The following is a 26,965-nucleotide window of genomic DNA, read 5'->3' as shown; positions in this document are numbered from 1 at the left end:
ATTTTGAAAAAACAGAGGAACCAATTCGGATGAGGAAGGCAACTTAGGCAAAGGTACCAAATGAACCATCTTTGAAAAACGGTCACACACCACCCAGATGACAGACATTTTCTGAGAAGCAGGGAGATCAGAAATAAAATCCATAGAGATGTGAGTCCAAGGCCTCTTCGGAATAGGCAAAGATAACAACAATCCGCTAGCCCGAGAACAACAAGGCTTGGCCCGAGCACAAACATCACAAGACTGCACAAAAACTCGTACGTCTCGAGACAGGGAAGGCCACCAGAAGGACCTAGCCACCAAATCCCTACTACCAAAGATTCCAGGATGACCTGCCAACGCAGAAGAATGAACCTCCGAGATGACTCTACTGGTCCAATCATCAGGAACAAACAGTCTACCAGGCGGGCAACGATCAGGTCTATCCGCCTGAAACTCCTGCAAAGCCCGTTGCAGGTCTGGGGAAACAGCAGATAATATCACCCCATCCTTAAGGATACCTGTAGGTTCAGAATCACCAGGGGAATCAGGCTCAAAACTCCTAGAAAGGGCATCTGCCTTCACATTTTTAGAACCTGGTAGGTATGAGACCACAAAATTAAACCGAGAGAAAAACAACGACCAGCGCGCCTGTCTAGGATTCAGGCGCTTGGCAGACTCAAGATAAATCAGATTCTTGTGATCGGTCAATACCACCACCTGATGTCTAGCCCCCTCAAGCCAATGACACCACTCCTCAAAAGCCCATTTCATAGCCAAAAGCTCCCGATTACCAATATCATAGTTTCGCTCGGCGGGCGAAAATTTTCGAGAAAAGAACGCACAAGGTCTCATCACGGAGCAGTCGGAACTTTTCTGCGACAAAACCGCCCCAGCTCCGATCTCGGAAGCGTCGACCTCAACCTGAAAAGGAAGAGCAACATCAGGCTGACGCAACACAGGGGCAAAAGAAAAGCGGCGCTTAAGCTCCCGAAAGGCCTCCACAGCAGCAGGGGACCAATCAGCAACATCAGCACCCTTTTTAGTCAAATCAGTCAAAGGTTTAGCAACATCCGAAAAACCAGTTATAAATCAACGATAAAAATTAGCAAAGCCCAAGAATTTCTGAAGGCTCTTAAGAGAAGTAGGTTGCGTCCAATCACAAATAGCCCGAACCTTGACAGGATCCATCTCAATGGAAGAAGGGGAAAAAATGTACCCCAAAAAAGAACTCTTTTGAACCCCAAAAATACACTTAGAACCCTTCACACACAAGGAATTAGCCCCCAAACCTGAAAAACCCTCCTGACTTGTTGGACATGAGAGTCCCAGTCATCCGAAAAAATCAAAATATCATCCAGATACACAATCATAAATGTATCCAAATATTCACGGAAAATGTAATGCATAAAGGACTGAAAGACTGAAGGGGCATTTGAAAGACCAAAAGGCATTACTAAATACTCAAAATGGCCCTCGGGCGTATTAAATGCGGTTTTCCACTCATCCCCCTGCTTAATTCGCACCAAATTATACGCCCCACGAAGATCAATCTTAGAGAACCACTTAGCCCCCTTTATTCGAGCAAACAAATCAGTCAGCAGTGGCAAAGGATACTGATATTTGACTGTAATTTTATTCAAGAGTCGATAATCAATACACGGCCTCAAAGAGCCATCTTTTTTAGACACAAAGAAAAAACCGGCTCCTAAGGGAGATGAAGAAGGACGAATATGTCCCTTTTCCAGGGACTCCTTAATATACTCTCGCATAGCAACATGTTCAGGTACGGATAAATTAAACAAACGACCCTTTGGAAATTTACTGCCTGGAATCAGATCTATGGTACAATCGCAATCTCTGTGAGGAGGGAGTGAACCAAGCTTAGGCTCCTCAAAAACATCACGATAATCAGACAAAAATGCCGGAATCTCAGAGGGAATAGATGATGAAATGGAAACCAAAGGTACGTCCCCATGAGCCCCCTGACATCCCCAGCTTAACACAGACATTGCTTTCCAGTCAAGGACTGGATTATGAGATTGTAACCATGGCAATCCGAGCACCAAAACATCATGTAGATTGTACAACACAAGGAAGCGAATCACCTCCTGATGGTCTGGAGTCATACGCATAGTCACTTGTGTCCAGTATTGTGGTTTATTACTAGCCAATGGCGCAGAATCAATACCCTTCAGAGGTATAGGGACTTCCAGAGGCTCTAGATTAAACCCACAGCGCCTGGCAAAGGACCAATCCATAAGACTCAAAGCGGCGCCAGAGTCGACATAGGCGTCCGCGGTAATTGACGATAATGAACAAATCAAGGTCACAGATAGAATAAACTTAGACTGTAAAGTGCCAATTGAAACAGACTTAACAACCTTCTTTGTGCGTCTAGAGCATGCTGATATAACATGAGTTGAATCACCACAATAGAAGCACAACCCATTTTTTCGCCTAAAATTCTGCCATTCGCTTCTGGACAGAATTCTATCACATTGCATATTCTCTGGCGCCTTCTCAGAAGACACCGCCAAATGGTGCACAGGTTTACGCTCCCGCAAACGCCGATCAATCTGAATAGCCATTGTCATGGACTCATTCAGACCTGTAGGTGCAGGGAACCCCACCATAACATCCTTAATGGCATCAGAGAGACCCTCTCTGAAATTCGCCGCCAAAGCGCACTCATTCCACTGAGTAAGCACAGACCATTTACGAAATTTTTGGCAGTATATTTCAGCTTCATCTTGCCCTTGAGACAGGGCCATCAAGGCTTTTTCAGCCTGAATCTCTAAATTAGGTTCCTCATAAAGCAACCCCAAAGCCAGAAAAAACGCATCCACATTGAGCAACGCAGGATCCCCTGGTGCCAATGCAAATGCCCAATCTTGAGGGTCACCTCGCAGCAAGGAAATTACAATCTTAACCTGCTGTGCGGGATCTCCAGCGGAGCGAGGTCTCAGAGAAAGAAATAATTTACAATTATATTTGAAATTCAAAAAACGAGATCTATCTCCGGAGAAAAATTCTGGTATAGCAATTCTAGGTTCAGATATAGGAGCATGTATAACAAAATCCTGTAAATCTTGAACTTTTGTGGCAAGATTATTCAAACCTATAGCCAAACTCTGAGGATCCATTTTAAGCAGGTGAGATCAGAGCCATTCAAGGGTTAGAAGGAGAGGGAGACAAAGACTGCAATTAGAGCTGAAATGCAACTGATTCAACTATAGAGCAAGCACCAAGGAGAAAAAAAAAAAAAAAAATTTGCAGACTTCTTTTTCTCTCCTTTCTTCTGCCAACAGTTTTAACACTTGGCCGGCCATACTGTCATGGTTCCCAATGGCAGGGGAACGTCAGGACACATAAATAATGGACGAGCTCTTGGGTGATGGAATCTCGAGCTGACCGTGAGCTAAACCTACCACACAACTAATAGTGGCCGGGGGGCGTGCCTAAGTTTTATCCCTAGACGTCTCTCGCCAGCCGGAGGACTAACTGTCATGATTCCCAATGGCAGGGAAACATCAAAACACAAAGATAACGGACGAGCTCTGGGTGATGGAATCTCGAGCTGACCGTGAGCTAAATCTACCACACAACTAATAGTAGCCAGGGAGCATACCTGATTAACCCTAGATGCCACGCGCCAGCCGGAGGACTAACTACGCCTGGTAGAGGAAGGAACAGACCTGGCTTACCTCTAGGGAAATACCCCAAAAGATGATAGCAGCCCCCCACATGTAATGACGGTGAGTTTAGAGGAAAAGACATACACAGTATGAAGGTAGATTTAGCAAAGAGAGGTCCACTTACTAGATAGCAGAAGGATACAAAAGAGGACTTCACGGTCAACTGAAAACCCTATCAAAAAACCATCCTGAAATTACTTTAAGACTCCTGTGTCAACTCATGACACAGGAGTGGCAATTTCAGCCCACAAGAGCTTCCAGCTACAGAGAATAACAAAACTGCAAACTGGACAAAAGATACAAAACAAAAGGACAAAGTCCACTTAGCTGATCAGCAGACTAGTAGCAGGAACATGCAACCGAAGGCTCTGGTTACAATGATGACCGGCAAGGAAATGACTGGAGAGCAAGGCTAAATAGGAAACTCCCAAACACTGATGGGAGCAGGTGAACTGAGACAGCAAAGACACACAAGTCACCAGTACCACCAGCAACCACCAGGGGAGCCCAAAGGCGGATTCACAACAGTACCCCCCCCCCTTAAGGAGGGGGCACCGAACCCTCACGAGAACCACCAGGACGATCTGGATGAGCCCTATGAAAGCCACGAACCAAATCCGAGGCATGAACATCAGAGGCAGTTACCCAAGAATTATCTTCTTGACCATAGCCCTTCCATTTAACCAGATACTGAAGTCTCCGTCTGGAAATACGGGAGTCCAGGATCTTCTCCACAACGTACTCCAATTCACCCCCTACCAGCACAGGAGCAGGAGGTTCAGTAGAAGGAACCACCGGTACCTCATACCTCCGCAACAACGACCGATGGAATACATTATGGATAGCGAAAGATGCCGGGAGGTCCAAACGAAAGGACACAGGGTTAAGAATCTCCAAAATCCTATACGGACCGATGAACCGGGGCTTAAACTTAGGAGAAGAAACCCTCATAGGGACAAAACGGGAAGACAACCACACCAACTCCCCAACACGAAGGCGAGGACCAACACGACGCCGGCGGTTAGCAAACTGCTGAGTCCTCTCCTGGGACAACTTCAAATTGTCCACCACTTGTCCCCAAATCCGATGCAACCGATCCACCACAGCATCAACTCCCGGACAATCCGAAGATTCCACCTGACCAGATGAAAAACGAGGGTGAAACCCTGAATTGCAAAAGAAAGGGGAAACCAAAGTGGCAGAACTAGCCCGATTATTAAGAGCAAACTCTGCCAACGGCAAAAAGGCAACCCAGTCATCCTGATCCGCAGACACAAAACACCTCAAATAAGTCTCCAAAGTTTGATTAGCTCGCTCCGTCTGGCCATTAGTCTGAGGATGGAATGCAGACGAAAAAGACAAATCAATTCCCAACCTGGAACAGAATGCCCGCCAAAATCTAGACACGAACTGGGTTCCCCTGTCAGAAACGATGTTTTCCGGAATCCCATGCAGGCGAACCACATTTTGAAAAAACAGAGGGACCAATTCAGATGAGGAAGGCAACTTAGGCAATGGCACCAAATGGACCATTTTAGAAAAACGGTCACACACCACCCAGATGACAGACATCTTCTGAGAAACAGGGAGATCAGAAATAAAGTCCATAGAGATGTGCGTCCAAGGCCTCTACGGAATAGGCAAGGGCAACAATAACCCACTAGCCCTAGAACAACAAGGCTTGGCCCGAGCACAAACATCACAAGACTGCACAAAAACACGCACATCTCGAGACAGGGAAGGCCACCAGAAGGACCTAGCCACCAAATCTCTAGTACCAAAAATTCCAGGATGACCTGCCAGAGTAGAAGAATGAACTTCCGAGATGACTCTACTGGTCCAATCATCAGGAACAAACAGTCTACCAGGTGGACAACGATCAGGTCTATCTGCCTGAAATTCTTGCAAAGCACGTCGCAAGTCTGGGGAGACAGCAGACAAAACCACCCCATCCTTAAGGACACCAGCAGGTTCAGAATCCCCAGGAGAGTCAGGCTCAAAACTCCTAGAAAGAGCATCTGCCTTAACATTTTTAGAACCCGGTAAGTATGAGACCACAAAATTAAACCGAGAAAAAAACAACGACCAGCGTGCCTGTCTAGGATTCAGGCGCCTGGCAGACTCCAGATAAATCAGATTCTTGTGATCAGTCAAAACCACCACCTGATGTCTGGCACCCTCAAGCCAATGACGCCACTCCTCAAACGCCCACTTCATGGCCAAAAGCTCCCGATTACCAACATCATAGTTTCGCTCGGCGGCCGAAAATTTACGAGAAAGGAACGCACAAGGTCTCATCACTGAGCAATCGGAACTTTTCTGCGACAAAACCGCCCCTGCTCCGATCTCGGAAGCATCGACCTCAACCTGAAAGGGAAGAGAAACATCAGGCTGGCGCAACACAGGAGCAGACGAAAAGCGGCGCTTAAGCTCCCGAAAGGCCTCCACAGCAGCAGGGGACCAATCGGCAACATCAGCACCCTTTCTAGTCAAATCAGTCAAAGGTTTAGCAACGCCAGAAAACCCAGTTATAAATCGACGATAGAAATTAGCAAAGCCCAAGAATTTCTGAAGACTCTCAAGAGAAGTAGGCTGCGTCCAGTCACAAATAGCCCTAACCTTAACAGGGTCCATCTCAACAGAAGAAGGGGAAAAAATGTACCCCAAAAAAGAAATCTTTTGAACCCCAAAAACACACTTTGAACCCTTTACACACAAAGAACTAGTCCGCAAAACCTGAAAAACCCTCCTGACCTGTTGAACATGAGACTCCCAGTCATCAGAAAAAATCAAAATATCGTCCAAATACACAATCATAAATTTATCCAAATATTCACGGAAAATATCATGCATAAAGGACTGAAAGACCGAAGGTGCATTTGAAAGGCCGAAAGGCATTACTAAATACTCAAAATGGCCCTCAGGCGTATTAAATGCGGTTTTCCACTCATCCCCCTGCTTAATTCGCACCAAATTATACGCCCCACGAAGATCAATCTTAGAGAACCACTTAGCCCCTCTTATGCGAGCAAACAAATCAGTCAACAAAGGCAACGGATACTGATATTTGACTGTAATTTTATTCAGGAGTCGATAATCAATACAAGGCCTCAGAGAGCCATCCTTCTTAGACACAAAGAAAAAACCAGCTCCTAAAGGAGATGAAGAAGGACGAATATGTCCCTTTTCCAGGGACTCCTTAATATACTCTCGCATAGCAGCATGTTCAGGCACAGATAAATTAAACAAACGACCCTTTGGAAATTTACTGCCAGGAATCAGATCTATGGCGCAATCACAATCTCTGTGGGGAGGGAGAGAACCAATCTTAGGCTCTTCAAAAACATCACGATAATCAGACAAAAATGCTGGAATCTCAGAGGGAGTAGATGACGAAATGGAAACCAAAGGTACATCCCCATGAGCCCCCCGACATCCCCAGCTTATCACAGACATTGTTTTCCAGTCAAGGACTGGGTTATGAGATTGTAACCATGGTAATCCAAGCACTAAAACATCATGTAAATTGTACAACACAAGGAAGCGAATCACCTCCTGATGGTCTGGAGTCATACGCATAGTCACTTGCGCCCAGAATTGTGGTTTATTACTAGCCAAAGGGGTAGAATCAATACCCTTCAGAGGTATAGGGACTTCCAGTGGCTCTAAATCAAACCCACAGCGCCTGGCAAAGGACCAATCCATAAGACTCAGGGCGGCACCAGAGTCCACATAGGCATCCACAGTAATAACTGATAATGAACAAATCAAGGTTACAGACAGAATAAATTTAGACTGTAAAGTGCAAATAGACTTGTCAGCCTTCTTTGTGCGTTTAGAGCATGCTGATATAACATGAGCAGAATCACCACAATAGAAACATAACCCATTTTTACGCCTGTAATTCTGCCGCTCGCTTCTGGACAGAGTTCTGTCACATTGCATATTCTCTGGCGACTTTTCAGAAGATACCGCCAAATGGTGCACAGGCTTGCGCTCCCGCAAACGCCGATCAATCTGAATAGCCATTGTCATGGACTCATTCAGACCTGTAGGCGCAGGGAACCCGACCATAACATCCTTAACGGCATCAGAGAGGCCCTCTCTGAAATTTGCCGCTAGGGCGCACTCATTCCACTGAGTAAGCACAGACCATTTACGAAATTTTTGGCAGTATATCTCAGCTTCATCTTGCCCTTGAGATAGGGCTATCAAAGCTTTTTCAGCTTGAATCTCCAAATTAGGTTCCTCATAAAGCAAGCCTAAAGCCAGAAAAAAGGCATCCACATTGAGCAACGCAGGATCCCCTGGTGTCAATGAAAATGCCCAGTTTTGAGGGTCACCTCGCAGCAAAGAAATCACAATCTTAACCTGCTGGACAGGATCTCCAGAGGAGTGAGGTCTGAGAGAAAGGAATAATTTACAATTATATTTGAAATTCAGAAACCGAGATCTATCTCCGGAAAACACCTCTGGTGTAGGAATCTTAGGTTCAGACATCGGAGTATGTATAACAAATTCTTGTAAATTTTGAACCTTAGTAGCAAGATTATTTAAACCTGCAGCCAAGCTCTGAGGATCCATCTTTAAACAGGTGAGATCAGAGCCATTCAAGGATTAGAAGGAGAGAAAGGCAAAGGCTGTAATTAGAGCTGAAATACAACTGATCCAACTATGGAGCAAACATAGGAAAAAAAAAAAAAAAAAACTCTACAGACTTCTTTTTCTCTCCTTTCTTCTGCCAGTAACTTTAACACGGGCCGGTCATACTGTCATGATTCCCAATGGCAGGGAAACATCAAAACACAAAGATAACGGACGAGCTCTGGGTGATGGAATCTCGAGCTGACCGTGAGCTAAATCTACCACACAACTAATAGTAGCCAGGGAGCATACCTGATTAACCCTAGATGCCACGCGCCAGCCGGAGGACTAACTACGCCTGGTAGAGGAAGGAACAGACCTGGCTTACCTCTAGGGAAATACCCCAAAAGATGATAGCAGCCCTCACATGTAATGACGGTGAGTTTAGAGGAAAAGACATACACAGTATGAAGGTAGATTTAGCAAAGAGAGGTCCACTTACTAGATAGCAGAAGGATACAAAAGAGGACTTCACGGTCAACTGAAAACCCTATCAAAAAACCATCCTGAAATTACTTTAAGACTCATGTGTCAACTCATGACACCGGAGTGGTAATTTCAGCCCACAAGAGCTTCCAGCTACAGAGAAAGATATAACTGTAAACTGGAACAAAAAATGCAAACAAACTTAGGACTAAAAGTCCAACTTAGCTGATCAGTAGTCTAGGAGCAGGAACATGCAACAGAAAGGCTCTGGTTACATTGATGGCCGGCAAGGCAATGACTGAAGAGCAGGAATAAATAGGAACTCCCCACTACTGATGAAAACAGGTGAACTGAGAAAGAAAACACACCCGAGTCACCAGTACCACTAGCCACCACCAGAAGGAGCCCAAAAGCAGATTCACAACAGGGAGCATTGCTGCGCGGGACGCCCCGGTAGCTGAGAATACTGCGATTTTTAATTTTTTTTTAACCTGGTCTGTGTTGTGTATGCGCTTTCGCAGCGGAAAACCGCTGTAAAGACGCATACACAACAGGTGCACATAGCCTTGACGGGTCCGTCAGGAAGACGGGCCCAGTGCACATGTTTTCCACAATCTGCACAGGATCCGTCATTTCAACGTCTTGATGGATCCTGTGCAGATTTGGAAGATGGAAGTGTGAAAGAAGCCTTAGGAGGGTTGAGACTATGATGAATGAGTGTGATTAGGAGGTGTGGATAAGAGCACTGCCAAATAATTTTCTACACCCGCTGCATAGTTTCTCTCTCTTTACGCCAAATGTGCCACGCTTTTCTAACTAATGCATAATCACTCTAGTGTGCCACTGGAGGTAAATGTTCCACCTCAAGAAAATAAATTATTTACTTCCTTAGGAACCGTGCTTGAAATTCCTTGTTAGAACAACAACCATTGATGGGGGAGTAACTTGTTACCAGTAGGATTTCAAGATTCTGTTACTTGGGTGTACTGCCTAATAGCCATCAAACTTTAAGGGCACATCCGAATGTAACTGAAATAATATGTGTTTTAAAACGGTCCTCCGAATTCCCCTTCAAATTATAGAAGCAGGTATTGCATCTGGTTCATCCAAGCCTTACATGTTGATCCGGTGGAAGGTAAAAACCCCATGAGGCAGATTCAAATAGCTCTTACAGTAGTGTAGCTGCTGGGGGGGCAGAGGGCGCAGTTGGCCCAGGCCTTTTGCTCTGAGGGGGCCCACCCATAGCTACTCTACTGTAACTGTATTGGTGTGCACAGCACGATGATACAATTACATTCTGTGGCAGAGCAGGGAGACTCAATCTCCATATTCTGCCACCCAGCCGCTATGGGGCCCCTGAGCAGTGGGGGGCCCAGTGCCAGCAGTGGGCCCACTGTCATCGCAATTGCAACTATATCAGCTGGATGCCATGACCGCATTGATGAGAGAAGGAGCCTTACACTCCCTCTCCCATCATCCTCCTCTCAGTGTCTGACGTCACTCACACCGACACAGACAGGGGGTCACGATGATGTCACTACTCGGCGCCTGCTGTCCGGAGATGTGTGGGCACTCGGAGCAGCGGAGGAATGAGGAGGAAGAGAGGCGAGTTTTGTATTTATTGTTTTTATGGGGAGTGTATTATACTATAGAGTCTGACTGCCTGCCTATGAGGGTGATGGATTATACAATATAGAGTCTGCCTATGGGGGGGTGCATTTTACTATAGAATCTGCCTATGGGGGTGCATTATACTACAGAGTCTGCCTATAGGGGGTGTATTATACTATAGAGTCTTCCTATAGGGAGTGCATTATACAAGCTTCATGTGATTCATGACCTTTTTCTCTCTCACAAGCTTGCCTTCCTTGGCCTCATAGAAACATGGCCAACACCCTCTGACACCATCTCCCCTGCTGCGCTGTGTTACGGCGGCCTCCACTTCACCACACCCCTCACCCCAGCAACAGACATGGTGGAGTGGGTCTTCCTATGGGGGGTGCATTATACTACAAAGTCAGCCTATAGAGAGCACATTATACTTTAGAGTCTGCCTATGGGGGTGCATTATACTATAGAGTCTGCCTTTGGAGAGTGTATTATACCATAGAGTCTGCCTATGAGGGTGCACTATACTATAGAGTCTGCCTATCAGGGGTGCATTATACAACATAGGGTCTGCCCATGGGGAGTACATTATACAATGTAGAGTCTGCCTATGGGGGATGCATTTTACTATAGAGTCTGCCTATGGTGGTGCATTATACAATAAAGAGTCTGCATATGGGTGTGCATTATACAATATAGTCTGCCTATGGGGAGTGCATTATACTATAGAGTTTGCCTATGGGGGGTGCATTATACTATAGAGTCTGCCTATGGGGGGCATTTATTATACTGTAGAGTCTGCCTGTGGGGGGCTGCATTATACTATAGAGTCTTCCTATAGGGAGTGCATTATACTAGCTTCATGTGATTCATGACCTTTTTTTCTCTCACAAGCTTACCTTCCTCGGCCTCACAGAAGCATGGCTAACACCCTCTGACATGGCCTCCCCTGCAGTGCTGTGTTACGGTGGCCTCCACTTCACCCACACCCCTCGCCCCGGCAACAGACATGGTGGAGTGGGTCTGCATTATACAACATAGAGTCTGCCCATGGGGAGTACATTATACTTTAGAGTCTGCCTATGGGGGGTGCATTATAATATAGAGTCTGCCTATGGAGAGTGTATTATACCATAGAGTCTGCCTATGGGGGTGCATTATACAATAGAGTCTGCCTATCAGGGGTGCATTATACAGTATAGAGTCTGCCTATGAGGGGTGCATTATACAACATAGAGTCTGCCCATGGGGAGTACATTATACTATAGAGTCTGCCTATGGGGGATGCATTATACTATAGAGTCTGCCTATGGGGGTGCATTATACAATATAAAGTCTGCCTATGGGGTGCATTATACAATATAGAGTCTGCCTATAGGGCGTGTAGTATACAATATAGAGTCTGTCTATGGGGGGTGCATTATACAATATAGAGTCTGCCTATTGGGGAGTGCATTATACAATATAGAGTCTGCCTATGGGGGTGCATTATACAATATAGTCTTCCTATGGGGGCTGCATTATACTATAGAGTCTGCTTATGGAGAGTGCATTATACTTTTGTTTCTACCTATGGGAGGGCTGCATTATACTATAGAGTTTGCCTATGGAGAGTGCATTATACTATAGAGTCTGCCTATGGGATGGGTGCATTATACTATAGAGTCTCCATATGGGGATGCATTATACAATATAGAGTCTGCCTATAGGGGGTGAATAACACAATATAGAGTGTGTATTGGGGAGTGCATTATACTGTATAGAATCTGCCTATGGGGAGTACATTCTACTATAAAGTCTGCCTATGGGGGTGCATAATAATATAGAGTCTGCCTATGGAGAGTGCATTATACAATTAGATTCTGCCTATGGAGGGTGCATTATTATAGAATCTGCCTATGGGGTATGTGCATTATACTATAGAGTCTGCCTATGGAGAATGCATTATACTATAGAATATCCCTATGGGGGTGCATTATACTATAGAGTCTGCCTATGGGGGGTGCATTATACAATATAGAGTGCCCATGTGGAGTGCATTATACTGTATAGAGTCTGCCTATGGGGGGTGTATTATATAATAGAGTATGCCTATGGGGAATGTATTATACTACATAGAGTCTGGCTGTGGGGCTGCATTATACAATATAGAGTCTGCCTATAGGGCGTGTAGTATACAATATAGAGTCTGCCTATGGGGAGTGCATTATACTATATAGAGTCTGCCTATGGGGGGTGCATTATACAATATAGAGTCTGCCTAAGTAGAGTGCATTATATAATATAGAGTCTGCCTATGGGGGGTGCATTATACTAAATAGAGTCTGCCTATGAGGGGTGCATTATACTATATAGAGTTTACCTATGGGGTGCATTATACAATATAGAATCTGCCTATGGGGTGAATTAAACAATATAGAGTCTGCCTATTGGGGCTGCTTTATACTATAGAGGCATATGAGGCGTTTATTATACTATAACGAGGCCTATGGGGAGTACATTATACTATATGGAGGCCTATGGGAAGTGCATTATACTATATTGAGAATTATCTGGTACATTATGCTATATGGAGGCTATCTAGGGATCCATCATACACTGTGGAGATTACAGTGAGGGGGCCACCATACAGTGTTGGAGCCATTAGTTTGGGGGCTACTAAGCAGTCAGTATACTGTGTGGGTGGTATTATACAGCAACGGGTCATTATACTGTGTATAGGGGAGCTGTACAAAAAAATCACACTCTGATCAGAGTTTGATCAGAGTGTAATCATAGTGTGATCTGATTTTCTCAGATGAGGAGAAGATGGAGAAACATATTTCTCCATCTTCTTGAAGATATGATCTGATTGCAGTCCGATGTTTTTCACGGCTCATTGACTAGCAGGGCCGAGTGCGATCTGAGTATCAGATCAAATTCAGGTGGCCCAAGGAAAAAATCCAACATGTGCATGGCCCCATAGCATAACATTGTTCCAGGTGCTATCCGATGTTTTGTTGGATCACAATCAGACCAATATAGTTGTCTGCACGAGCCTTTAGGGGAAAAGTTCCTTCCCAACTCCACATACGGCAATCAGACTAGTTCCCTGGATCAATGCCCCGTCACAGAATTTAGTACGTAAAACTTGTAATATTACGTTTTTTTGAAGAAAGGCATCCAGGTCCTTACTACTTTTGAAGCAAATCAACCAGTACATAGTTCAGATTAACATCATTTTATAGATACTATTACTTACTTTACGGGGTCAAAAAAATTGACAGTGCTTTGCTTTTGGCACTGGAGGCACCTTCCTTCAGTGAACTGTCAATGAAAGTCAAGATGGTTTCCCTTACCACAATTTATAGAGTCAAAAATTGAAGTATATACTCACTTTTTTTTAAGGTGGTCAAGAACAAATCCAGCAGGTAACTTTATAACTAAATACTTTGTCTACTGTACTATTGTGATGTACAGAAATCACCATCATAGAGACCGTTATGGAAACATCAGTGTTTTTTTATTTTTTTCACATCAGATTTCACACAAAATAGATATGTAAAAAAATGCTACATTGTATTAAAGGCCGACATTAACCCTTGTCGAGACGTTTCCACTCTTCTGGCAAATGTCTTCAACTTTCATTGGTTGAGAAGACAGTTTTGTTATGTGATAATCAAGCAGATATATACTTGATCAGGAGATAAGGAGACTTTTACAAAATAGCATGTCATAAAAACAACTAAAACAGAAGATTAAACTACCAAAATCTACTATAACAATGAAAAAAACACAGAAAATACTTAAAGTTAATGTCCACCTTTAAACACGGGTTTGGCTTTTAGAGCCTAAATGAATATATAGAGCAATAAAATAACATGTTATTGCTATACATATTATTATAGCAGTCAGCAATACATAAGCCACTTTTTCTTGGCATAGACGTCCCTCTTGACATGACTATTTTACTAAATATTTGTACACCCCATTCTGTAATATCTTTTGTTAAAATTCTGAATTGCGATGGTACTCTGCAGTCCCTTCTAGAAATGTATGAATAAATTGATGATGAGTGTTACTAGTTGGAGGTCTCCACTCTAGAAGAAGCCTAAAATTTTTCTGCATACCGGGTCATTCTTGAATTTAATGTTTATGCAATATGCAGTAAACTCCCGGCAGCCAGAATTTTAGAATATAACTATATCTTTGAAGTGGTTGAGAAAAATGAGGCTCCAACCACTATAAAAATAAATGTAAAAAATGAATCTGCAGAGAATTTTCAATCTAAAAAAGAATTGACATACTCTTAAAAGATGAAGGCTTAGCTTTTACTTTCTAAACAATAGTGAGAAATGGTTGATCAGACAGTCCGCAGTCAGGTACAATAGTGAGATGATTCGATGAGTCAACTAAAGGCATTCCTCAAAGACATAGAATCTGTTCACTGATTGTATATTGATGGCCAGTGAATGAACGTCACCATATAAAGTCACTCCCCCTAAGACAAGCGCCATACAATTCCTCTGGGCTGATCAACAGTTTCTTGGCTGCTATTGGTAAGGATAGAAGTCAAACATGATAAACAATATCTTATTATTACACTGTGCAAGTCTACTCCAGGCACTATTCGCATTGCTCATTCTATTCGCTGCATATAAGAACATCCCCATCCCGTCCCTCCCCATAAGCTTATAATGTGTGTTTTATATAATACAGCAGGAAAGTACGAGTGAATTATTAAAGGGATTGTTTGCTACTTTTAAACTCTTTATTAATGGCCCAAAGGTGGCATACTGGTGCCATATCCCCCACTGGTCTCCAGTCCTCCTCTTTCGGCTGCAGCCATCAAGCTGCAGCCAATCAGTGGCCCTGATCACCTACAGACATGACTTACTGTTGAGGATGCAGTACCCTGGGCCAATAAATAAAGTCTTTAAAAGTTGTGAGCAACCACTTTAACAAATGGGGCAAAATTGTGTAATCGATCACTCTGTTGGCGAAGAATCCTAAAGAATTTTGAAAAAGGGAAAGTCAAGAAAGTAGCTCCCACCATCTTCTACAGGCTTAGCTATGCTCAATTATATCTAGCCAGACGGGGAGAAGCTGGCAGTCAACTGCACCCTTGAGTCTTACCCTCATTACCAACCCATTTTTAAGCATAGTCTTTTGTAACAAGGGAACGTGTTCTTGTTTTTTGCTCTCCATGTTTTGGGAAACTTGACTCTCTTGACAGATTTCCTTTTTCACTAACTAATCAGCCTTTACAGTCCTGCTCATTCTCTCACAGTTGAGTCCGATTCCTGTGATGAAAAGTGCCACTCACTATGACACTACACACAAGAAAAAAGGCCCATTTTTTATAAGACTGTCCTATGAACTGAGCCACAAAAAGGTGCGGCCTATGTAGATTTGGACAAATAAGTGTTTTTAGGCTGGGAACAACATTGGGTCTAAGGCGAGTTTAAAAATGTCCTGTTTTTTGGGCTTTAAATCTTTTATGCAATAAATTACCAATTGCATAATTTTCACTTTCAGAATTCCACAAATAAAGTAGGAACAAACAGACCAAACATCACCTCACCATGCTATACTTTCTGTATTTTCACAAGTCTTCTACACAACTTATAAATGCTCATCAAAAGCTCCTAAAAATGAAACCCATCTATGTTGCACAAGCTAAATTTTTTTCAATGCAGTAAACTCTACCCCACATTCTTGACCCCAAAGTTTCCTCCTTACCTATGATTATTAAATAGAAATAAAATGTATAATGTCTTTTCTTGCGACCCGTAAATCCCCCTAAAGCCCACCCACATAGTATGCCAGCTTTCTTGCCAGAGTTAACTTCAGATCATCTGGATTATGTTCCTCAAAAGGCTGTAAATTCTTCAGGCAAGAATAAGTGATGTAGTCTAGATACGACATTAAGAAGACTCCATGTGCCCCCACTTAGCGCTAGATCTCTTTTCTTAGAGTAATGTGGGGAGTTGGATTTCAGTAGAGAAGATTCACTGCACTTTATTTTCTGATGTGCTCTGAGCTCTGTTGACAGTCTGGATCATGGCTAGGATCATAAGGCAAAGGCAGCGTAACTCCAGTTCTCCGATCAACACACCTACATTTTCCACGTTGTCCATCGAGAGCTGGGTGGCACTAAGAGAAAGAGGAAAGAGTCAATCATGTCAGTCGAAAGAAGTTAAATATGTAAATTTCTCTTTTTTTACTCTACTTTAGTCCCAGCTATAATTTGACATCCTTACCTAACCCCGCTCCCGCATCCTATACCGCCAAGTGCTGCTGCACTTCACTTAAGGCCCCGTCTCACACAGCGACGCTGCAGCGATACAGACAACGATGCTGATCGCTGCAGCGTCGCTGTTTTGTCGCTGTGTGGTCGCTGGGGAGCTGTCACACAGACAGCTCTCTCCAGCGACCAACGATCAGGGGAACGACTTCGGCATCGTTGAAACTGTCTTCAACGATGCCGAAGTCCCCCTGCAGCACCCGGGTAACCAGGGTAAACATCGGGTTACTAAGCGCAGGGCCGCGCTTAGTAACCCGATGTTTACCGTGGTTACCAGCGTAAATGTAAAAAAAACAAACAGTACATACTCACCCTCTGATGTCGATCAGGTCCCTTGCCGTCCGCTTCCTGCTCTGACAGTGCACCCGTACAGTGAGAGCAGAGCGCAGCGGTGACGTCACTGCTGTGCTCTCACTTTGCGGCGCTCAGTCAGAGCAGGAAGCAGACGCCAAGGGACCTGACGGACATCAGATGGTGAGTATGTACTGTTTGTTTTTTTTTACATTTACGCTGGTAACCAGGGTAAACATCGGGTTACTAAGCGCGGCCTTGCGCTTAGTAACCCGATGTTTACCCTGGTTACCAGTGAAGACATCGCTGGATCGGTGTCACACACACCGATTCAGCGATGTCAGCGGGACCTCAACGACCAAAAAAAGGTCCAGGCCATTCTGACACGACCAGCGATCTCACAGCAGGGGCCTGATCGCTGGTACGTGTCACACATAGCGAGATCGCTACTGAGGTCGCTGTTGCGTCACAAAACTTGTGACTCAGCAGCGATCTCGCTAGCGATCTCGCTATGTGAGACGGGGCCTTTATTACTCTGTTATAAGTGCTGGAGATAGAGTAGGAAGTAATGTTGGCAGCACTGGGTGGTATAGGCACGATCCCTGTAAAATATATAAACATCCTTTCTGTGCTGGACAGTGCACTGGCAGTCCATCTAAGGGTATTGATAAGTGCTTAGGAATTCAGTACATCAAGCTGCCAGTGATACAATGGGGAAGAAAAGTATTTAGTCAGCCACCAACTTTGCAAGTTCTCTTACTTAAAAAGATAAGAGAGGCCTGTAATTGACATCATAGATAGACCACAACTATGAGAGTCAAAATTGAGAAAACAAATCCAGAAAATCACCTTGTCTGATTTGGCAAGATTTATTTTTAAAATTATGGTGGAAAATAAGTATTTGGTCAACTAAAATCATGCAAGATTTCTAGCTCTCACAGACCTGTAACTTCTTTTTAAGGGGCTCCTCTGTCCTTCACTCATTACCTGTAGTAATGGCACCTGTTTGAACTTGTTATCAGTATAAAAGACACCTGTCCACAACATCAAACAGTCACACTCCCAACTCCACTATGGTGAAGACTAAAGAGCTGGTGAAGGACACCAGAAACAAAATTGTAGCCCTGCAGCAGGCTGGAAAGACTGAATCTGTAATAGGCAAGCAGCTTGGTGTGATAAAATCAACTGTGGAAGAAATAATAAGAAAATCGAAGACATACAAGGCCACTGATAATCTCCCTCGATCTGGGGCTCCACGCAAAATATCAACCGGTGGTGTCAAAATGATCACAAAAACGGTGAGCAAAAATCCCTAAACCACACAGGGGGACCTAGTGAATGACCTGCATAGAGCTGGGACCACCGTAACAAAGGCTACCATTAGTAACACACTACACCACCAGGGACTCAGATCATGCAGTGCCAGACGTATCCCCCTGCTTAAGCCAGTGCATGTCCAGGACTGTCTGAAGTTTGCTAGAGAGCATTTGGATTATCCAGAAGAGTACTAGTAGAATGTCATATGGTCTGATTAAACCAAAGTAGAACTGTTTGGTAGAAACAAAACTCGTCGTGTTTGGAGGACACAGAAAGCTGAGTTGCATCCAAAGAACACCATACCTACTGTGAAGCATGGGGGTGGCAACATCATGCTTTGAGGCTGTTTCTCTGTAAAGGTACCATGACGACTGATCCATGTACATAAAAGAATGGGGCCATGTATCGTGAGATTTTGAGTATAAACCTCCTTCCTTCGGCAAAGGCATTGAAGATGAAACGTGGATGGGTCTTTCAGCATGATTATGATCCCAAGCACACCACCAGGGCAATGAAGGAGTGGCTTTGTAAGAAGCATATGAAGGTCCTGGAGTGGCCTATCCAGTCTCCAGATCTCAACCCCATAGAGAACCTTTGGAGGGAGTTGCCCAGTGACAGGCCCAAAACATCACTGCTTTAGAGGAGATCGGCATGGAGGAATGGGCCAACATACCACCCACAGTGTGGCCCAACCTTGTGAAGACTTACAGAAAACATTTGACCTCTGTCATTGCCAACAAAGGATATATAACAAAATATTGAGATGAACTTTTGTAAATGACCAAATACTTACTTTCCACCAGAATTTGAAAAACAAATCCGACAAGGTGATTTTTTGGATTTGTTTTCTTAATTTTGGCTCTCATAGTTGTGGTCTACCTATGATGTCAATTACAGGCCTCTCTCATCTTTTTAAGTGGGAGAACTTGCACAATTGGTGGCTGACTAAATACTTTTTTCCCCAATGTATAAAAAATTAGTCTTTATCAGAAGTCAGTTATAACATGAACCAGTCTGGTGAGAGATTAAAATCTCACATCTAATTATACGTGAAGCCTTCTGGATTCTTAGTGTGAACATCCACATGGTATGAATTTTAAGAATAATCTCTTCTATATGTATTGAGATATTATATTTATTTATTTATTTATTTATATAGAAATGTTCTTTTTTTGTTGATTCTGCATTTGAATATATGCATAGGGGTTTTCGATAGGTTGGCTCTAAAATTCCTGATAATTGGTCTGTTTATATTTAAATAGGATCACATTTATCCTTTGACCACTTAGTTGCTGAGATGCACCAGCGGAATTCGAGGCACCCACGGTTATTTATCCTGAATTCAGCTACATCAGTGTACACGTCGCTGGCGTATGACATCACTGTCATGCACCAGCGACACTTTGCCTAAAATATTTTATGAAAGGACGCCGCTGCCAGGTAAGGAGAAACTTTTTTTCATTGGTACTGAAATCCGCAATATGTTGGGGTGTTGCAGGATGAGAGGACATATGGTGGGGCAAGATGAAGACATGTGGGACAGTATGAGAGGAGATATATGGCTGCATGATGGAAACATCTGGGGCCAGGATGAGAGGACATATTTGGGGGCATGATGGAGACATGTGAGGCGAGAATGAGAGCACATATATGGGGGCATGATGGAGACATGTGGGGCCAGGATGAGAGGACATATGGGGGGCATGATGGAGATATGTGAGGCCAGAATGAAAGCACATATGATGGCGCATGATGGAGACACGTGGGGGAAGTATGAGAGGACATATATGGGAGCATGAAGGAAATATGTGGGGCCAAGATGAGAGGACATATATGGAGGCATGATGGAGACATGGAGGGCCAGGATGAGAGGACATATATGGGGGCATGATGTAGCCATGTGAGACCCCGATGAGAGGACATATATAGTCGCATGATGGAAACATGTGGGGCCAGGATGAGAGGACATATGGGGGCATCATGGAGACATGTGGGGCCAGGATGAGAGGACATATGGGGAAGCATAATGGAGACATGTGGAGCCAGGATGAGAGGACATATGGGGTGGCATGATGGAGACATGTGGGGCCAAAATGAGAGGACATATAGAGGGGCACGATGGAGATATGTGGGGACAGTATGAGACGACATTTATGGGGGCATGATGGAGACAGGTGGGGACAGGATGAGAGGATATATGGGAGGACATGACGGAGACATGTGGGGCCAGGATGAGAGGGCATATGGGGGGAGGGCAGGATGGAGACATGTGGGGAAAGTATGAGAGGGCATATATGGGGGAATGTTGGAGACATGTGGGGCCAGGAAGAGAGGACATATATGGGGCATGATGGAGACATGTAGGGCCAGGAAAAGAGGACATATGAGGGGGCATGATGAAAACATGTGGGGCCAGGATGAGAGGACATATGGGGGCATGATGGAGACATGTGGAACCAGGATGAGAGGACACATGTGGGGGGCAGGATGCAGATACGTGGAGCCAGGATGAGAGGACACATGTGGAGGGCTGGATGGAGACATGTGGGGCCAATATGGGAGGACATATATGGGGGCATGATGGAGAAGTGGGTCCATGATTAGAGGACATATGGGGACAGGATGGAGACATGTGGGGCAAGGATGAGAGGACATACTGTAAATGGGGGCAGGATGGAGACATGTCAAGTCCAGGATGACAGGACATATACTGTATGGGGGGCATGATGGAGATGTGGGGGGCCAGGATAGAGACGTGGGGCCAGAATGAGAGGACTGATGTGAGGGCAAGATGGAGACATGTGGGGGGGGCAAGATGGAGCCATGTGGGGCCAGGATGAAAAAACATATATGGGGGGAATGGATGGAGACATGTGGGGCCAGGATAAGAGGACATATAGGGGGAGGGCAGGATAGAGACATGTGGGGCCAGGATGAGAGGACATATATGGGGGCAGGATGGAGATATGTGGTGGGCCGCATGGGGGCAGGATGGAGACATGTGGGGGCAGGATGGAAACATGTGGGGGACAGGATGGAGACATGTGGGGGCAGTATGAGAGGACATAAATGGAGGCATGATGGAAACATGTGGGCCAGGATGAGTGGACATATGTGGGGGGCAGGATGGAGACATGTGGGCCAGGATGAAAGGACATATAGGGGGAGGGCAGGATAGAGACAAGTGGGGCAGTATGAGAGGACATATATGGGGGCATGTTGGAGACATGTGGGGCAAGGATGAAAGGACATATTTGGGGGAATGTTGTAGACATGTGGGGCCAGGATGACAGGACATATGGGGGGGCAGGATAGAGACATGTGGGGCCAGGATGAGAGGACATACAGTACAGACCAAAAGTTTGGACACACCTTCTCATTTAAAGATTTTTCTGTATTTTCATGACTATGAAAATTGTACATTCGCACTGAAGGCATCAAAACTATGAATTAACACATGTGGAATTATATACTTAACAAAAAAGTGTGAAACAACTGAAATTATATCTTATATTCTTGGTTCTTCAAAGCAGCCACCTTTTGCTTTGTTGACTGCTTTGCACACTTTTGCAAATTGCCTCTTCTGAGACAAAGAGGACTTAACTCTATAGTGCCACCTGTTGGAAGTAGCGATCCTACAAGTAACAATCAACCCTCTAACGAGTTGTGCAATATGACTTAGGATAAAAGCCAAATCAGTATCTCAATTCGCAGACATGGTGTTTCGGGCTGTTGGCCCTCGTCAGTGCGAAGCATGAGAACTGATTTGGCTAGGTGAGAGGCTCTGGACTGGGGTCTAAGGGGTATCGTTTCTCCTTATGGAGAGTGACATACAAGCTGGCTTGTCAAGGTAAGGAGGCTTATTTGCCGTACAATGCTCCTCTGGGAAATTAAATATGCAAATTGCACACTCTTGGTGAGCTTCAAGAGGCAGTCACCGGGAATAATCTTCCAACAATCTTGAAGGAGTTCCCAGAGATGCTTAGCACTTGTTGGCCCTTTTGCCTTCACTCTGTGGTCCAGCTCACCCCAAACCATCTCGATTGGGTTCAGGTCTGGTGACTGTGGAGGCCAGGTCATCTGGCGTAGCACCCCATCACTCTCCTTGGTCAAGTAGCCATTACACAGCCTGGAGGTGTGTTTGGGGTCATTGTCCTGTTGAAAAATAAATGATGGTCCAACTAAACGCAAACCGGATGGAATAGCATGCCGCTGCAAAATGCTGTGGTAGCCATGCTGGTTCAGTATGCCTTCAATTTTGAATAAATCCCCAACAGTGTCACCAGCAAAGCACCCCCTCACCATCACACCTTCTCCTCCATGCTTCACGGTGGGAACCAGGCATGTAGAGTCCATCCGTTCACCTTTTCTGCGTCGCACAAAGACGGTGGTTGGAACCAAAGATCTCAAATTTGGACTCATCAGACCAAAGCACAGATATCCACTGGTCTAATATCCACTCCTTGTGTTCTTAAGCCCAAACAAGTGTCTACTGCTTGTTCCCTATCCTTAGCAGTGGTTTCCTAACAACTATTTTACCATGAAGGTCTGCTGCACAAAGTCTCCTCTTAACAGTTGTTGTAGAGATGTGTCTGCTGCTAGAACTCTGTGTATAGTTAAGTCCTCTTTTTCTCAGAAGAGGCAATTTGCATATTTAATTTCCCAGAGGAGCATTGTACGGCAAATAAGCCTCCTTACCTTGACAAGCCAGAGATGGTATGTCACTCTCCATAAGGAGAAACGATACCCCTTAGACCCCAGTCCAGAGCCTCTCACCTAGCCAAATCAGTTCTCATGCTTCGCACTGACGAGGGCCAACAGCCCGAAACACCGTGTCTGCGAATTGAGATACTGATTTGGCTTTTATGCTAAGTCATATTGCACGACTCGTTAGAGGGTTGATTGTGACTTGTAGGATCGCTACTTCCAACAGGTGGTGCTATAGAGTTAAGTCCTCTTTTTCTCAGAAGAGGCAATTTGCATATTTAATTTCCCAGAGGAGCATTGTACGGCAAATAAGCCTCCTTACCTTGACAAGCCAGAGATGGTATGTCACTCTCCATAAGGAGAAACGATACCCCTTAGACGCCAGTCCAGAGCCTCTCACCTAGCCAAATCAGTTCTCATGCTTCGCACTGACGAGGGCCAACAGCCCGAAACACCGTGTCTGCGAATTGAGATACTGATTTGGCTTTTATCCTAAGTCATATTGCATGACTCGTTAGAGGGTTGATTGTGACTTGTAGGATCGCTACTTCCAACAGGTGGCGCTATAGAGTTAAGTCCTCTTTTTCTCAGAAGAGGCAATTTGCATAGAACTCTGTGTGGCATTGACCTGGTCTATAGTCTGAGCTGTTGTTAACCTGCGATTTCTGAGGCTGGTGACTCGGATAAACTTATCCTCAGAAGCAAAGGTGATTCTTGGTCTTCCTTTCCTGGGGCGGTCCTCATGTGAGCCAGTTTCTTTGTAGCACCTGATGGTTTTTGCCACTGCACTTGAGAACACTTTCAAAGTTTTCCCAATTTTTCGGACTGACTGACCTTCATTTCTTAAAGTAATGATGGCCATACGTTTTTCTTTACTTAGCGGCTTTTTTCTTGCCATAATACAAATTCTAACAGTCTATTCAGTAGGACTATCAGCTGTGTATCCACCAGACTTCTGCACAACACAACTGATGGTCCCAACCCCATTTATAAGGCAAGAAATCCCACTTATTAAACCTGACAGGGCACACCTGTGAAGTGAAAACCATTCCCGGTGACTACCTCTTGAAGCTCATCAAGAGAATGCCAAGAGTGTGCAAAGCTGTCATCAAAGCAAAAGGTGGCTACTTTGAAGAACCTAGACAAAAAGACATAATTTCAGTTGTTTCACACTTTTTTGTTAAGTATATAATTCCACATGTGTTAATTCATAGTTTTGATGCCTTCAGTACGAATGTACAATTTTCATAGTCATGAAAATACAGAAAAATCTTTAAATGAGAAGGTGTGCCCAAACTTTTGGTCTGTACTGTATATGGGGTCATGACTGAGACATGTGGGGCTAGGATGAGAATCCATTTTTAGGTTGATTCCATAATTTTTTCCTTAAAATTGAGTGATTCCATCATTTTTCCCCTATGCTTGGTTAAAAAAATGAACCATTACTGACTACCACATTTTTTGTTCTTGATTTCTTTTAGTGTTTCTTAAAGCCTGAAAGTTGCCATTTGAAATGACTAGTTCTGTGCCATGTCTGTGATCTGATTTTTTTCTACAAAATTAAACAACTGAATGAACATCCTCCAAGGCCGGTGATTACATAATTTTTGCCAGAGGTTGTATCGTCACACCACTGCACTTTGATTCACAACCTGCTCTACAGTGTGTGTGCAATGTATATGCACAGACAGGTTGTCAGTCAATGTGCTGGGGACTGATTACAGTGCACTCACTGTGTAGTGAGTGGTGATTGCTCCCTGCACCGTCCCAATGACTGAAAGCAATCGGCTGCCGGAAGAATAAAACTTAATTTTCTCTCTGTAGTCGCTGCTCTAGTAAGCAGTAGACAGGATTTAAATGATACTTACCTGCAGATTATACCTATATCTGCAGATAAATAGCATATCTGGAGGTGACAACTTCCATTTTGAACGATTAATTCTGTATGTTGGCTGTTATTGACCTTCATAAAACCTGGAATGTGCATCAGTACTTAATTTCACTGCAGCATTAAAGGGAAAAGGGACCTAATATTAGGCTTATGTTTGCTATTCTTTTTAGCAGCCTCATGGATAGTAGCGCCTGTGACATGCTCTTGTGTAGGAACATTTTCTAGACTTGCTATGATATAGCCTAAGGTCATTATTATAAGGCTTTTATTATTTTTGCATATGGGACTAAGAACTAATAAACAGGCAGTTGATAACTACATGCCTGATATGCCTAGTGCCTATCTCTGCCAGCTCAAAGTGGTCACGGATCTCTCCTACGGTTTTTGCTGACATCACGTTGACAGATCAGTGTCCTTCTCTTCTACCCTGCTCTTCTGATATCATGGTGATTGACAGCTGGCTTCCCACTACATAACTGTGGGAAGCCAGCTGCCTATCGGCATGACGTCTGCAGTGATGCCCTGTTTACAGAGCAGACCGGAAGAGGAACAGCTTCTCTGTTGACAAGAGGTGAAATAAAGCATGAAAATCACCAGCTAAGCCAGTAGAGAACGTCCCCATGCACATCAAGTAGCTTGACTGCCTGCCTGTTAGTTCTTAGCCCATACAAAAAATGATAAAAGTCCTGAATAACCATTTTAAATGAGAGGAGGAAGTGAGGTGTGACATCACCTATTGTGAATGATGGTTCTTGTGTTATATGCTGTTATCGATCCTGTCATAATGACTGTTAAAAAGTAATCTCTATAGAACAGGAAGTAAAAAGGATCAATGTACCTGTTTAGGGTTAAAGCTTCCATCCCGGTCACAATTTGGAATTGGGTAATTTAGAAAATCCTCCTGTGTCTTGGTCTTTAGAGATGCCAATCTTTCTAATGCTACGTTCAATGCCATGTGGCAAGTGCCCTACGAAAAAAAACAACTCAAGTTAAACACCACCAAGATAATGAGGAGACCCCTGCATAGACATGTTTTGAATGATTTGGCTATCCAAGATTATGGAAACAAGCCTACTTTCTTCCAAAAACAGCGCTATGCCTGTCTATAGGTTGTGTCTGGTACTGCAGCTCAGCACCATTGAAAACAATGAGTCTGAGCTGCAATTACTCAATCAGTGGACAGCTTAGCAATGCTCAACATGACCATGTTGAAACTGGTGGCATCATACCATTTGGACAGGAAGATTGTTGAAGTTTTTTTGGCCCCCAGAGTGCTTTTTCATTTTGTGCTTTACGTTCTGGTTTGCTTTTGCCTGTTCTTTTTGAATGCAGATCTTGTCATTGGTAGGACAGGGATTTAAATTGATATTTACGTTGTCATCTTCAGCTGAAAAAAAAACACAACATGATTTATTGTTAAAACTATTTATCCACACAATATTCTATTAAGGTCCTACAATGTTTGCATCACAGTAAAGTGGCCTAAATCTAACCCAAAATATTACATAGTTTAGCTGTAATGCCCAATATGGGAGAATCCTTATTGAGTAGAGATGATTGATTTGATGCTAATTGAATTTTTGTCAAATTTTTCGCAATTCATTAAACCTGTCAAATTCAGATCGTTTGCTTTTCACTTTGGGCGTTTTGGCAAAAATAAATGCCACAATGTTAGAATTTCCAGAAGATTGCATCAGCCAGAGAAGGCTCAAATTACTTCAGGTGTGGTTGGCCGGGTTTCTTCATAATGTCTTGCAGTTATCACATGGTATAGTACAGTAAATCAGGACGTATTAGAATAACCTATATAAAAGCAGAGGCAGGGAATGCAGCAGCCATTTTGTGGTCTGGATAATGAGATGATGCAACAGCTCACAGTCTAGAAGTACAGATAGGAAGAGAAAGCCATAAAACACTGAACTAATTGTACACATAGTGTGTGTCAGGACTCTGAACATTTTTTACCTTTTGTGCATTACTGCCCTTTTCCAAGATGGCGTCTTTGGTCTCATGTGCACTGTGTCTTCCTGCTATAAAACTCCACCCCAGCCTTCAGTCTGTGCTAGAGTATTCTGCCTTGCATCCAGCTCCTGACCTCTGATTACTCCCTGGCTATAC

The 26,965-nt window shown here is 44.0% G+C and overlaps 1 protein-coding gene and 1 long non-coding RNA gene across 2 annotated transcripts in view; one reads left to right on the top strand and one right to left on the bottom strand.

The window, feature by feature from the left end:
* LOC143765583 (uncharacterized) overlaps positions 1–26,965 on the top strand; it is a 91,065-nt gene that overhangs the window by 50,475 nt on the left and 13,625 nt on the right. The gene's annotated exons all lie outside the window — the stretch shown is intronic.
* The window catches only part of IGFBP4 (insulin like growth factor binding protein 4), a 59,742-nt gene continuing 46,612 nt past the window's right edge, over positions 13,836–26,965 (bottom strand). The window contains exons 2-4 of the mRNA XM_077252413.1: positions 26,077–26,234; positions 25,686–25,814; positions 13,836–16,490 (exon numbers count right to left, since the gene is read on the bottom strand). Coding sequence (XP_077108528.1) covers positions 16,356–16,490; positions 25,686–25,814; positions 26,077–26,234 — 422 coding nt within the window. The 3' untranslated portion in view covers positions 13,836–16,355. The remainder of the gene's footprint in view (positions 16,491–25,685; positions 25,815–26,076; positions 26,235–26,965) is intronic.

This window comes from Ranitomeya variabilis, chromosome 4, assembly GCF_051348905.1.
Source record: "Ranitomeya variabilis isolate aRanVar5 chromosome 4, aRanVar5.hap1, whole genome shotgun sequence".
Taxonomy (NCBI): Eukaryota; Metazoa; Chordata; class Amphibia; order Anura; family Dendrobatidae; genus Ranitomeya; species Ranitomeya variabilis.
This window is presented reverse-complemented; position numbering and strand designations above follow the sequence as displayed.